At 58.5% G+C, this 14,432-nt stretch overlaps 2 protein-coding genes across 2 annotated transcripts in view; both read right to left on the bottom strand.

Moving 5' to 3' along the window:
* EHMT1 (euchromatic histone lysine methyltransferase 1) overlaps positions 1–1,260 on the bottom strand; it is a 143,109-nt gene extending 141,849 nt beyond the window's left edge. The window contains exon 1 of the mRNA XM_019641290.1: positions 971–1,260. The gene's annotated coding sequence lies outside the window, so the exon portion shown is untranslated. The remainder of the gene's footprint in view (positions 1–970) is intronic.
* A 2,408-nt stretch (positions 1,261–3,668) lies between these two features.
* ARRDC1 (arrestin domain containing 1) lies at positions 3,669–12,095 on the bottom strand. The gene is made up of 8 exons (XM_019642136.1): positions 11,924–12,095; positions 7,257–7,367; positions 6,706–6,756; positions 6,451–6,605; positions 6,124–6,306; positions 5,878–6,054; positions 5,365–5,794; positions 3,669–5,293 (listed from the first exon to the last, which is right to left on the bottom strand). The coding sequence occupies exons 1-8, from the start codon at positions 12,039–12,041 to the stop codon at positions 5,229–5,231; spliced, it is 1,290 nt and encodes a 429-aa protein (XP_019497681.1). The 5' UTR covers positions 12,042–12,095; the 3' UTR covers positions 3,669–5,228.
* Between the last annotated feature and the right edge of the window lie 2,337 nt (positions 12,096–14,432).

Raw genomic sequence — 14,432 nt, 5'->3', positions numbered from 1 at the left:
GGAGCCTCCATTTACTAATCCACAAAAAGGAGATGGGGGATGCATTCCACGTCCTCAGTTCTTTTTAGTGTAGAAAGGTGAGGGCTATTGCTCCAGGTCAAAAAGAGGAGAGCATCAACAAGCAGTCAGATAAGTCTCAAACGTCCACTTTGCTGTTTTTATCATTTGGTAACTAGTGAACCCTGGCCCAGAAGCCACTTTCAGATTTAGTGGCAGCAGATGGTCCCATGCCTGCCCACTATCCAGGAGGCCCCTCACCTATCACAACCCTCCAGCATAAGCACTCAGAATCACAGATCTAAACCTCGAGCTTTCATTAACTTATGACGACGACCAATGGTATCGCATGCGTTTGGCCGGCACAGGCTCTGGAGCCAGGACACTTGCATCCATCTTCTCTGCCACAAGTTCTGGAACCTTGGGCCTCTGTGCCTGTTCCCTCGTCCGCAAATGGGGACATACCTCCTAAGGTCTCTGTCACTCAGGGGTTGGACACAGGCAAGGGCTCAGTCAACACAGGATCAGTCAGGGTTGCTCGTGGAATCAGTCTCGTCTCGCGCCATCTGCTCATCGATTATTTATTGAAAACCTACTATGTGCCAGACACCGAACAAGAGCTAGTCCTACGGCTGACGAGGCCAAGTCGGTCCTCTCCCAGGTCCTATTTCCTCATCTGCTAAGCAGGATAGGAGAGGACTAACCGAAAGGGCTTGCCCAGCGCCCGGGACACACAGGCGCTCACCAAGGAGATCACGAATCGTTATATGTCTTCTCTCCCACAAGCCAGGACGTAACTTGGGGTTCTCTAGTTTACCTTTTTGTTCCCAGAGCCTAGTACATGCCTGGAATGTAGTAGGTACTCAATACTTCTAGCGCTGAATTTAAGAACGCCCTGCACCTTCTGTTTCCTTGTATCAACACTCTCAAACAGTGCAGGAGAAAGGTAAATAGTGAAAAGACTGCACGTCACCTCGATTAAAATAGACTGTAAGTCTAGGCACCAGGTTATTGCAACAGCCCCTAACTGGGCCTCAGCTCTCGGATCTTCCCAAGTCCCGCAGTTATTGCTACACACGGAGTCGTTTCTGAGGAAACCTGCGAGGCCATCACTTTTTTCCGAGCCGGTCCCTATGTCGGCCCTGAGACGCACTGGGTCTGCCTTGCACGAGCACGCCGCCTCCGGCTTGCTCTTCCCCCTCGCTGGGAAGCTGCTGGTCTGCCTCACAAGTTTGATTTCTGTGCAGCTACGAGCAAGGAAACAAACTACCCTTGAGAACGCGCAGAGGAGGTCCGGAGCACTAACAAAAGGATGGGGCTTCGTCCGTCCACAGCCCGGCCGGGCGGTGTGCTGAGCAGTGCACGGAAGCCGCGCACTCCCGCTCCTGACAGCCCGCGGGGCCGGGCAGCATTGTCTGGGGAGAAGCGCGCCGGCCCGGCCAACTTTTCGTTAGAGACGCCGCCCTCCTATTCGGAACAAAGTGGAAGGTCAGCGGGGCGACGAGAGGCGCCGGCGGCGGACGGCCTCGCCCGCGCCGCGAAGTTGGCCGAGTCGCCCCACTTTCCCTTTTGTCCTCCGCGGCTTCCGCGGGGCTCGGCCAAGGCCCGCGGGGACGCGGGCGGCGGCCTGTCCTCCTCCGGCTCCGCACCGCACGCGCCCCGCCGCACCGCCCCCGCCCGCGCCCGCGCCCGCGCCTGCGCGCTGCGGCCCGGACAGCGGCGTCCGCGGCGCGGGCCTGCGGCTGCCGGAACCGGGGTGCGCCGGCCGGGTGGGGGCGTGGTCCGGCGGAATGGCCTTCCCCAGAGTCGCCGGGGCGGGCGGACGCCGTCCTCCCGTTTTCACAAATAACCTCCTTCTACATAGGCATTCTGGTGGGCTGGCCGGGGGTGGAGAAGGACCCCTGACCTCTAACCCCGGACACACATGGATTCCGTCGGTCTTCGCAGACCCCGACTTGCGTCCCAGGGCGGTGCCCCGGCTGGGAGGGGTGTGCTCTGGCTCTGGGCAGTGCTGGGATAGGTTGTGCCTGCCGGGGGTGGGGGGCTCCTGCTAGGAGTGTGTGCCAGCTGTGGGCGAAGTGCTGATTGAGAAGGCTGCCCCGAGGCGGGGGCAGGGAGATGTCCCAAGGGGGAGGACTGCCCCAACTTGGGAGGATGCCTCCCTTGGAGTTGCTCCCATTGGGGGTGCCCCGACGAGGCACCCTCCACCCAGCTAGGAGCATAACGGGACTGTGAGGGAGGATGCTTTGATTAGGGAAGGTGCCCCGCTAGGAGGATGTGCCCTGGTTGAGGGCAGTGTCCCTATTGGGAAGGCTGGGGATGGAGTGAGGGATGTCTCATCGGGAAGGACTGCCCCCGTTTGGGGGTGCTCTGGTTAAGGGAGCTGCCTAGCTTGGGGTATGCGCCAGTTAGGTGTGCCTCAGCAGGGCAGTGCCCCTGATCACCCCAAGCTCCAGACCCCCGCACCTGCGCGTCTGCCTGCCTGCCACCGTTATGCCCAGGGCAAGACCGTTCCTGCACACCAAACAGCGTTCCCTGGCCAGCACTAGCTTAGACTGCCCGTTCCCCGCGTCCAGATCTGTTTCTCCCATCCCCTGGGAGTTGAGGAAAGAAGCATGGACTGAAATTGAGGTTGTCTGGCCCGTCCATGAAACAAGAATTGAGGAGGCCCTAGAGTTGAAGGTTAATCTGCCTCCCACCGTGTGAGGGCTCAAGTCTCATGGGAGAAGGACTCCGGGAAAATGCCACTTACTCTGTCACCAATGGTGCACACAAGTGCAGAGGAGATGGACCGCATAAGTACCCACAAAACCAGGTGTCTTTGAGGCAGCCTAAATCGGCTCATGACAGGCCAGGGACACTGAGCTCTGTCTGGAGCCTCGTACAGGGGGCTCGGGAACAATTGTCCTTCATGGCCTGCACCGCCCAAACTGACTTGCCTTCACCCACAGCTACCTCTCTGGGGCCATCTCTCCATCTCCACTCCTGCCTTGGGCCCTAGTAACGCTTTTCGCTCAGGTATCTGTGTGGCTCACTTCTCTACCATCCTTGGGTCTTCATACTACCTCTTCAGGAAAGCCTTCCCTTGTCAGCCTACTTACAAACCAGACTGTACCCCGGAACTTCCTTGCTTTATTTTACTCCATAGCCATATCGTCTGTCTTCCCCACTACAGTATTAGTTCAGCATGTCTGGGATTTTTCTTTTGTGTGCCCCAGTGCCTAAGAGCTATACTTGGCAGTAAATATTTGTTGAATGAGTTAAGATGTGGAGAAAAATCCTTTACCCGGCAAATACCAAGTGTGACTGAATGTGTCAGAAGTAGGCTACACTTCTATTTGCATCATCAGCCCAACTGCCCCTACCCTTGTATGATCACTGGTAACTTATGTCAGGTGCCATTCCATTGCATGACTGTTAACTCTGTAACTGTCAGGCCACTCATGAGCTGGACACTGTTCTTACCGCATTCTGTAAATGAGCACACCAAAGCAAGGGAGTTGAGTGCATTCAAGGCCACACAGCTGTCAAGAGACAGAGATGGGATTCCAAGCCATGCACTTTTCTTTCCATGAGGTTCCAGCTTCCATCCCATGGTTTCCAGATTATCCTACTTGTGGCACACTTTGTGCTTTTCTCCATTATTCATCCTCTCCTTGTCCCACAAATAGTAAAATTTTAGCCAGGCACATGGCTGCCTAAGAGTACATTTCCAACAGCAAAGGGCGACCATGGGATGTGTGCAAGAGTGATACAATCGACTTTCCAGCCCATCCCCCAAAAAGTTGAAGTCGCAGGCCCAGTAAGCTGGGTGATGGTGAAAACTGCCACAGCCACCCTGTACCCAGGGGTGAAAGCCTCAACTAGAGTGACAGCTTCATCATCAAGCCACACCCTCCACCTCTGGACTATTAAATGTTTGAGAAATAAATTTCTATACATTAGGGGGAGGGGGTGGCTCGACCTGTCCCCTCATAGTCGCATGAGCTTGTTATAGGTTAAGTAACTGAGACGCCTAGCCAAGGTCAGCCCTCCACCATATGGCAGAGCTGGAATTTTAACACATAGTCTTATCTTAACCCCACCTCCAGTGTTTCCCAAAGTTCGTTCCAGGATCACTGGCCCCTTAGAGCATTGAAAGTCTGCAGGATGACTCTTTGGGAAATGTCGCTCTGACAAAACCTGACTTTATTTGCTCTTAAGTTCCTTGAGTCCTAGAGACAGTCCTTTGCAACGCAGGTGTGTTGTTCTTACTTGGACGGGAAGCAAGAAGCAGCATCTCTCAGAGCCAGACGTGGCAAGGCTAACATCAGGGACGTGACACTTAAGGCCAAGGGTAAGGGCGAGCCCGCCCCTCCTTAGCCCCGAGGATTTCCTCTGGCACAGGTCTAAACTGCGCAGCCTGAAACAATGGGTGCTGGACGGGCAAGCCCACGGTGTGTGTTAATAAAATGAAACGGGTTGTCTTCACCCTACGTGAAACTCATTTTAAATTAACGTCAGGGCTCCAGACACGAAACCCTGACCCGAGGGCACACCCTAAAGCAGAACCGGGGGTCCAAGCGCCAGCCCCAGTCCCAGGTTCAACGGACCAACACGCGTAACCCGCAAGGCTCGTCCTTCTCCGCAGCCGGGAGGGCGCCACCGGCCTGCTTTCCGGCCCAAGACACCGGGAAGGAAGGACCAGAAGACCAGGAAAGGGGCACGCTCCTGGAAGGAGCGAGAGGGGCTCGAGACCGGGAATGGGTGAGGCAGAAGAAAGGGGGCACGCTCGGGAGGTTAAGGGGCGAGGACCTAGGAGAGGGGCTGGAGCCTGGGAGGGGCAGGCCTGTGCAGGGGCCTGCGTCCGGAAGGAGCCGAGCTGGGCTGAGGAGGGGGAGCCCGGAGTGGGGCGGGGCCTAGGAGAGGGGAGAGGAGGGGGCGGGGCTGAAGAGGGATTCCCCCCCACAGGCTGGGCCCTCCACGCACCCGGCCGCAGGCGGGCGCCCGAGAGGCCGGCCTGTGCCCAGCTCTACAAATGAAGAGCTTTATTTACATGGCGTCCCTCCAACCCGGTCCCGCAGGGAGAGGCCAACTGCAGGGGACCGGAGAGGAGGCCCAAAGGAAGCAGAGAGTAGGATCGGGCACGGCGAGTCCTGAGTGGACCGGGCCAGGCCCGGAGCGAAGGCACGAGGCCCTGGGCATCCAGTCCCAGGGCAGAGGTTGGCCGCCTGGGAGAAGGCAATGCGAGGTCAGCTCCGGGGGGTCAGGCTGGGGTCAGCACTGCTGCAGCTCTGCTCATAGGAAGGCGGGGCCTCTGTGGAGAGAAAGCAAGGTCTGCATGGGGCCCATGGCCCCCCCTGCCCTGGGACCCAGGCCCCCACTCACCATAGGGGTGGCACTGCGAGCTGTACTCCGGGGGGAGGATGGAGGTACTGGTGGTAGGCACTGGCCCTCCAGGACCCTCTGCAAAGTAGGGAACGGTGGCACCTGTGGAGATGCACAAGGCAGGGGCCAGAGGGTAGGAGGCGGGGCTGCCATCCTGAGGACCCGGTTCAGAGACACAGGTCACTGTACCAAAGGTTGCAGGCGGCAGCTGCTGCGAGTGGCTCGTGGTGAAGAGGGAGACAGGGTCCGTGAAGTGGGGGCGGCCGGCCACGGCCTCAACATCCTCCTGGGGCGGCGCAGAGGGCACAAGGGACAGAACCCCAGGAGGTGGCCCAGGGCCTGGCTGAGGGCTCAGGGGGGCTTGGTTCACAGCGATATTGCCGATAAAGATCGGGAGGGTCACGGTGGCTTCCGGAGCCTTCAGGGAGACCTGCGGGGGGATGGGGAGTGAGGGGCTCTGCAACGTCACCTTTCCCGCCCCCAACTCCCGCCCCTCTCACCCCACCCCAGCACCTGCAGGTAGTAGTCCACATGGATGAGGCTACAGCCAGGCAGGGCCGACTGGGGCAGGGCGGGCAGCAGGATCTGCTCCTGCCACTGCGAGCGCCGCCAGGCTTTGACGCCCGAGCCCTCCACCTCCGCAATGGTCCGCAGGTCGTAGATCCAGCGCTTGGCCTTATAGGACACTTTCTGGGGAAGGGCCGGCCTGTGAGCCTGGGCAAGCAGACCACCCCCTCCCCAGCCGGTGAGGAGTCTGACCTGAAGCAGGCTGGCCATCACAGGGCCGGTGGACTTGCCCGACTGGTTCTCGATGTCTGCCTGCAGCCTCAGCACCTGACCCGCCACGTAGCCCCGCAGGTCAGTGCTGGCAGTAAGGGCCACGCTGCCCGTCTTCACCAGCTTGTAGGAGAACTTCTTGGTGGTGGAGGCCACGTTCGGTTGCTTCAGGGGAGGGCAGGACGAGGGTTTGGCAGGTCAGCAGGCCGGATCCCTGGGGCCCCTGGCCAAGCCCACACAGCCCTGCCACACCCTGCCCTGGACATAACACAGTCAGCTGAGGACAGAAAGGCCACCATCCTTCCTTACCTCAATGTCCGGGATGCTGTTCAGGTTCAGGGGACTCAGGATGTAGAACACGCAGCTGCACTGGTGGTCCTTGGAGAAACGTGGTGTGTGGATAGTGGCCTGCACCTGGTGCACAATCTTCCCAAAAGGGCCCTCGAAGGACGTGGGCGCTGTGGCTGGAGAGACGACGGGCACTGGCACCCGAATGCCCAATGCCAGCTCCCACCCACCCCACACCAACTGTCACCACCAGGCCTGGCCAGGCTGGGCTCTCACCAGGAAGCAGGAACTGGAAGGAGAAGGTATGCTCTCCAGCGGACAGGCTCCCTGCAAAGACAGGCGGGAGATGTCTGGGACAGGGGACCTCAGGAGCCCCGAGGTGACACCACAGGGCCCAAACACGAGCAGGTGCTGCAGCCCACTGGCTCACATTGCATCTGACTGCTGGATCTCCCAACCTGTGTCTCCAGCACTGCACAGCAGCACAGGGCTGAGGCCTGGCAAAGTATGGGGGACAAGTACTTGGCTTGACCAACAGGGGGCAGGGCTGTTCCAGAGGCCGGAGCCCACCCCCATCCAAGAGAAGCTTTCCAGCCCCTATCAGGCTATGCTCAAGGCCTGCCAGGGAGAGGAACCCATCAAAATGCACAGCCCTGGTAGAGGGGGGCCAGGCCAGGGATCCCAGAAGCAGATAGCAGTAAACTGGACACAGGCCCTACTACCAAGCAAGGGCTGCCGAGAGTGAGGCGGGGACAGGCTCCCAGACACTCACCCTTGTCATCGAGGGCTACCCCGGGGTTTGGAGGCACAGGCTCCCAGACACTCACCCTTGTCGGCCAGCGACAGGACGCTGTTGAAGTAGCCCTCCTCCACCACCCATGCTGTGCCATTGGCCTTGTCGGACACCCTGCAGGAGCCCGTGCAGCTCACGCGGATGTCTGCAAGAAGGGGTGGGGGTGCACGGCAGCGTGAGCCCCAGCTATCCACCAACCCAGGCCCCTCCCTGCCCCCAGCACAGGGATCCAAATAAGGCTGGCAGCACCCAGGTGCCAGGCAGCCCTGTCCAGCTAGGTCTTCAGAAGGCCAGCAAGTGGCCTGCTGCCTTTCAGAGAACACCTCCTGCCCATCCCCCATCTTTGAGGCATGGAGTGCGGTGCAGAAAAGGAGGACCCCAGTGGTCACTCAGAGAGCCCCTGAGTGACCCCAACATGATAACCTTGGCTCCAGCCTTGCCTGGGCCCGCCAGACCTGTGAAAACCCAGCTCCCTACAGGTGATGCTTGGAACACCAATGAGGAACAGAAGCCTATGGGGCAGCTGACCTCTGATCCCACCTTCGAGCTGCCTCACAGGCATGCCATTTAGGCTGGGAAGCACCCCTTCATGCTCCAGCAAGCTAAGCGCTAGCCCTCATGCTGCAGGAATGTGGTCAGACCCGCCTGAGTACAAAAGGTCCCCAAGTCTGGCACACTGGAGGGTGGGGACACCCTGATTTCCTGGGCCACTACTGCATGGAAAGATGGCCTGGTCCTCCCCCCACTCCCCAGTGGGAGCGACCAGACCAGGGACTGTCTGCAGCACAGGTTGCTGCCACCTTTCTGTGGTCAGGAACTCGAATTCCTCAGGTCAGCAAACATACGGGGTCTGACAATTAAGTTCGCAAACTCATCCTAGAAATAGTGCTACATACCTCACTGCTGAATATCACTACGGTCACCTTCGAAGTGCTCCCCTTGGGAAGCTATGCACTGATGCCAGCACCTAGTCCACCCTTCAAAGCAATTTTGGAACTCTCTTTCTGGAATGTCCATCAGAGCTGTCATCATATTACCCTTGACGTCCTGAATGTCATCAAAATGTCTTCCTTTCAATATTTCCTTTATCTTCAGGTAAAGAAAGAAGTCATTGGGGGCCAGATCAGGTGAGTAGGGAGGGTGTTCCAATACAGTTACTTGTTTACTGGCTAAAAACTCCCTCACAGACAGTGCCGTGTGAGCTGGTTGCATTGTCATGATGCAAGCAAGAGCCATGAATTGTTGACAAAAAGTTCAGGTCATCTAACTTTTTCATGCAGCTTTTTCAGCACTTCCAAATAGTATTTAACTGTCCAATTGGTACAAATTTATAATAATCACTCTGATATCAAAAAAAGGTGAACAAGATCATTGCAACAAGTTCGCGAACTTAATTGTCAGACCTCGCATGCTCAGAGTCCACTATGGTCAGAAGGCCGTGGCTGGACAACCAGGCACAGCTGGTCACCAGGGAGGACACCACAGCTGGAGACCCAAGCAGGGAGGGGGCAGGAGCTCAGTGATGAACAGGCCTGCGCTCCACCCCTCTCCTCCCTGCAGGGCTGAGTCAAGGCCAAAGACTTCAGCCTCCCTGCCCAGTCCTTCTTCCTCCTTTGACTTGATGGTCAGGTGATTCAGAACAGACACCTTCCTGACAGAGCCATCAAGCAGGAAGAGCCTGGTGTCCCAAGTGCCCAGAGCCAGGGGTCAGCCATACCAGGCGTATCCATGGTCTCCCCAGGGCGTCCCCACCTTGCTGATGCAGGTCTCCTGTTAGTTACCCATGGCGCACTGGGCTTCCTTCCCGAGCCCTCAGCTCACCCTCTGCCCCCACTGGCACTGCCAGTGAGCAATCCTCGGCCTCCATGCCAGCCCAGTCTCACCTTCCAGACCTCAGCCCTGCTTTCCAATCCATGCTTCATCAGCCACCCCCTCCTAGAGCCAGACCTGGGATCGTCCCCACCCTGAAATCTGGAATGCCAGTGGTGCTTGGCCAGATCAGCACAGCCCAGAAGAAACAGGCAGGGGAGTGGAGAGGCTGAGAAGGGGACGGGTGACAACTCACGTGAAGGGATCCTAGTGGGTCCAGACCCCACACCACTTTAACCCTCCTTGAATCTGGCTGCGGAGAGGGCACATCCCCCCTTGAATCTGGCTGCCCTTTGAATGCTGGGACCAACAGAGTATGCCAGAGGGGTGCAGTGGTCCCCAGACTGGCCCGGTACCAGCCAAGCACTGTCAAGTGACCCCTGTGGATGGCACACAAATTGCCCGGCTCACCTCTGCCCCAATTCCTACCCATAATGCTGTGAGATACACTAAAATGGTTGTTTTAAACCCCTTAGTTTAGGGGTGATTTGTTACTTAGGGGTTTATAGTAGCAGATAATAGGAACCAATGTCCAATCTCAATAGAAGTCAAGGAAACTCAGGTGACTTACCATTTTAACCCATCAGATCGATAAATATTAAATATTCTGACGTGTTGGAGAGCAGGTAGCACTCCCTTACAGTGATCAACGTGTAGGTTGATTCGAGGGCCCCAGGGAAGAGCCAGGCACCTGTGCTGTACCTCTCCGCACACATACAAGGGGCCCAGTGGTTCCCCTTAGCATCTCACAAGATTTACCCAGGAGCCCTGAGCAATGCTGCTCCTAGCAGCAAACCATCTAGGCACAGCCCACGTGTCCAACAGCAGAGTGGCTAAAGCACTCACCCACCCAGCCTGGACTTAGGCCCCGGAATTCAGGAGAACGAACCATGGGAGCACCTGCCCCCAGGAAAACCACCCTATCAAACCAACCCTTGGGTTACTGCAGAGGGTCCAAGCTCTGTGACCTTGCCAACGCCCATGCAGAGCCCCATTCTGCACACACTGAGGCCCCTTCAGGGGCCTCCAGTCACCGTCTAGGGGTCAGACGTCCTGTCCCTGTCCATTCTCTTAGGCCCAGGAGGATGGACACACATGGTACGCCTGTCCCTTCTGCCCAGGCAGGGGGGGTCTGCTCCTGCAGGTGCGCCCGTGCATGGCACAGCCTCAGGATGGGACAGGTGTGTTCTGGCAAGGTGCAGCCTACAATCCATGGTGCCATGTTTACAATGGTTAATCCTAACGGCGCTCCGGGCACAACAGAAGGCAGGCACTGAACAGATGGGCATCCGTGTTTGACGGTTTGGAGCTGCTGCGGTTCTCTAAGGAACATCATGGATTGTGTTCCAGCGTGATTTCTGGAACTTCCCTCTCAGGCCAGCATGCCCACCTGTCCATCCGCCCTCCTCCCTTGCACTGCCTGTAGTCTGACCATGAAGCTTTCTGCTCGCTCCTCATCTGGTCCTAACAGTCTCTCCCACTCTCTGCCAGCTCCCACAAACCTGAGGCAGCCCGGCCTTTGCCATGTCTTTGCACTAAAGCTCTAGCCTATGGGCCTCGTCTCTCTGTCCTGTTTCCAAATCTGTAACATGAGAATAATAACAGCATCCACCTCGCAGGCTGCTAGGAGGATTCACGGAGCTCTGGACCACGGGAAACGGGGAGAATGGCATCTGGCCCGTGACGAGAACTCAATGAGCTGGGGGAGCTGGGGGCTGCCACTGCTGTCTGGGCATGACCCTCCTCCTTGTCCACCTCGAGAGCAAAACACGCTGTAGTGTCAAACTGTCAAGGTGGGAGGGGTCAGACCTGTCCGGGATGGGGGCGGCGATTGCCCAAAGAGGAAAGACAGCAGCTCTCAGTCCACAGGGCGAACCAGAAGCACTGAACTGTCAACCTCACCGGGACCTGGGGGATCGAGATCCAGAGGGAAACCTGGTGGCTGTGGTTTTGGCCAAGCACACCAAGGAGGAAGAACACCCCCACAGGGCCACGTCACACTACAGAGCCAGGGATTGGGCAGAGGGGCCCTGGGCTGTGGCTTTACCCCAGCATCCAGAGGGGGAACCGTGACGTCCCATCCAGGCCCCTGTCCACAGGGCCCTAGTGAAGGCCCCTGCAGCAAGCGGATGCCCAGTCCGGAAGTCCCAGGTGCCTGCACCAGCAGAAGGACCGGCCAGGAGGGCTCAGGTTCAGGTCCCAGATGCCCGCTGGGCCGGGGGCCTGGGTCTCAGAAGGGATGAGTAAGACACCTCCAGCCCGCAAAGACAAGCTTAGGCTGGGTGGAAGCGGGTGCCCGGTGGGCCCTGCTGGGGACCCACACCCGCAGCGGGACTGACTGTGAAGGGCTAGGCCCTGCTCCAGGAACATGGGAGTGTGACAAAGCCCATCTTGGGACAGGCTCCAGGTGAGGACCCAGCAGATGCGGGGTGCAGCGGACACTGGGGACCCGAGAAGGAAGGTCGGAGGCTTGCCGGTGTCTAGGTCAGAGTGGGCTTCGGCAAGGTGGACAAGCTCTAAGCCCCCGCCCCCCGGAGGCGGAGACCACAGGAAGGGCAAAAGCGGAAGGACTGGGACACCCGGGCTCCATGCTCTGCCCCGACCGCCGCGGGCCTCCCTTCCCGGCAAGTCTGAACCGCCCCGCCAACTCCACCCAGTCCTCCCCACAGCCGGGGGACCCGAGTGGAGCCCACCCGTGCGCCGGGCCGGCGGAAGGGGAAGAGAAGGTGTCCCCGGCAGCCGCTTCCGGGAGCCCGGGCCCTGCCGCAGGTGCTGGCGCAGCCACCTGAGCCCCGCTCCGCCCAGCCCGCCTCGAGCGGACCCCGCGCCCACCTCGAAAGGGCAGCGGCGCCCCCAGGCGCACGCGCACGGCTCCCGCCAGCGGCTCCCCCGGGCTGTAGACGCTGCGGCCGTGGCTCAGGCAGATCTCGAAGAGCTGCACCCGCCCCATGCCGCCCGCGGGCCGGGCAGTGGAGGTGTGCACTGCCAACCCCGCCCGCCTGCAGACCCGCCGAGCTCTGAGTGCAGCCTGGGCCCGCCCCGCCCCAGACCGCCGGCTGCCACGCCCCCGGTCACGCCCCCTCGCCCTCCAGGACCGTCTCCCTCACCGGGCCCGCCCCTCCCGAGCCCGCCCCAATTCTGCCACGCCCCCTTCCCACTGGGTTGGCGGCTGGCCATTCCCCCTCCCCTCCTGCCGGTCCCCAGCCCCATTAAGGTCGGCCGGCAGGGAGGAGGTCCGGCCCGGCTCGCGGAACCTAGAGCGCGGGCGTCCCCTTGCTGCCCCAGGAGAGCGGCCAGCTCACCTGTCGCGGGGGCGGGTCCGGGTCGCGGCGGGGTCACTGGGAAAGGCCCTTCACTCAGCCCCGCGCGTCACTCGACGGGAGGACGTCACGAGGGCGGGCCGACGTGCTGGGCCCCGGCTGCGTGCGCTCGGGGCTCCTGGAAGCTTGGGGCGGGGGTCTTAGCCGATGGCTTTCGCTCCGAGCCAGCCCTGAAGACTTAGGTGCTGGGCGGTGGGGGCTCCGGGGGACCCTGCTGCAGCGCAAGGATGGGAAAGGAGGGCGAGCTGGGCGGCGGCTGCGTGGGGCGGGGATGCGCATGACTCCGGGGTGAGGAGGGATAGACTCTGGTTTTATCATTTTAAAACGGTCCCTCTGTGCGGAGTGAATCGTGGCGGGGCGTACGTGCATGTGGGAGACTCGAGAGGTAGTCTGGGAGGCAGAAGGTGACGCTTACTCAGAGGAGCCTACTGCTAGTTAAATATGGGCCTGCCTGAAGGAGGGCGTGGCGGTGACGCTAGCATTTACTGATGGAGAAAACTGGCCTAGATATAAGTTGTTTTTGGTGTGGACGAAAGTCATGACAAGCCGCATCGCAGGTGCCCGTTAGGCATTTGCTTCTATGCATGAGTTTCGGGGAGACAAAGGACTAAAGATTTGTTAGACGCTTGTTTGCAGATGGTAACTCAAGTCAGGGCACTGATGACATCAGAGTTTGGGGTGAAAGCCACAGAAACCTAATCTAGCCCCTCAGCAAAAGGAGAGGGGACTTCCAGGCTGGAGGACTCCCCCTGGGCCTGGTGAGGAAAAGGAGGGGGCAAGGGAGCCCCAGAGGATCAGGGGTAAGCAGCCTGCCAGCACCAGGCTTCACCTGGCTTCATCTGGGCCTCATGTTCCCGGAGGGAGGGTCTGATTGGCCAAGCTTAAGGCACTCTGTGTCAAGACTGCAGATGGGGAATTCCTGAACAAGGGGTACAGGGTGCCCATGGGAAGGGGAAGCACTGTGGGCAGCCCAGAATGCCAGAAGTCCACAACAGAAGTCAAGAAGGAAGTGTTTCAGGAAGGAAGGAGAGAGATGTGTGTTGGCTGCTGCTGAGATGGAATAAGTGAGGACAGAAAATGCGGGCCTTTGTTCCAGGTCACCGTCTGTCTCTTACAATCAGATCCCATACGGCCCTGCACAACCTTTATTCTGACCCCATCACCCTCCCCTTCCCTGTTCTGGAAACTACTGCTGTGCTCTTACATCTGCCATCAGCACAAATGCCCTGACTTCTAAGTGTAGCTGTTTATTTTCACACATCCTGTACATCTGGGCCTAAAATAGGATGGGTACCCTTTTGATTCCATGTGACCACTTCCAGGCTGTGGACATAAAAGGGGCCACAGACTGAACCTGACAAGCTCAGGGAGGCCAGCATGGCAGGCCCTACAAACTCAGACCAAAATCAACCACACAGGGTGGTCTGAACATACAAATTCCTAACTAAAAGCCGGTCATGATGGGCACTCTTGTCCTGGGTCTGTAACTTCCTTGACAAAGGTCAGTCTTTACCTGAAGTGAGCCTGTCTGTCATCTTTGCATCTAAGATAACACGCCCTCGGAATGCCAGAGTCATCTCCTTTTCCAGACCCCTCAGGGCATACCCACCACCAGAGCAGGAGACTACAGAACCCCTCATTGTTATCTGTTCCCCGAATACCATCTCTGTGCGCTATGTTAGTTATTAACTATCCTTGCACCCACCAATGTAACATGTCTGTTTTACCTTTTATCCAATCCCAGAGAATTTCCCCGCTTTGCTTTCTCCTGCCCCCTTTACCTCCCACCCATGAATTCCATGTAACTCTGCTTCCGTCTCCTCCTTTGATCCTAATGTAGAAAATAAAATGCAAAACTGCCATTCTCCGGAGCTTTTTCTCAATCCACTAAGACTTTGCTTTCTGGCAATTGTCAGTTTCTCTCCAATAAACTCACAGAGGCTCTCTATAGTTTCCTTAGGCCCACAGGGCCATCTCCCCTCCCCCTAGTGCAGCGGTTCTCAGCCTTCCTAATGCTGCGA

This window comes from Hipposideros armiger, unplaced genomic scaffold, assembly GCF_001890085.2.
Source record: "Hipposideros armiger isolate ML-2016 unplaced genomic scaffold, ASM189008v1 scaffold_3, whole genome shotgun sequence".
Taxonomy (NCBI): Eukaryota; Metazoa; Chordata; class Mammalia; order Chiroptera; family Hipposideridae; genus Hipposideros; species Hipposideros armiger.
This window is presented reverse-complemented; position numbering and strand designations above follow the sequence as displayed.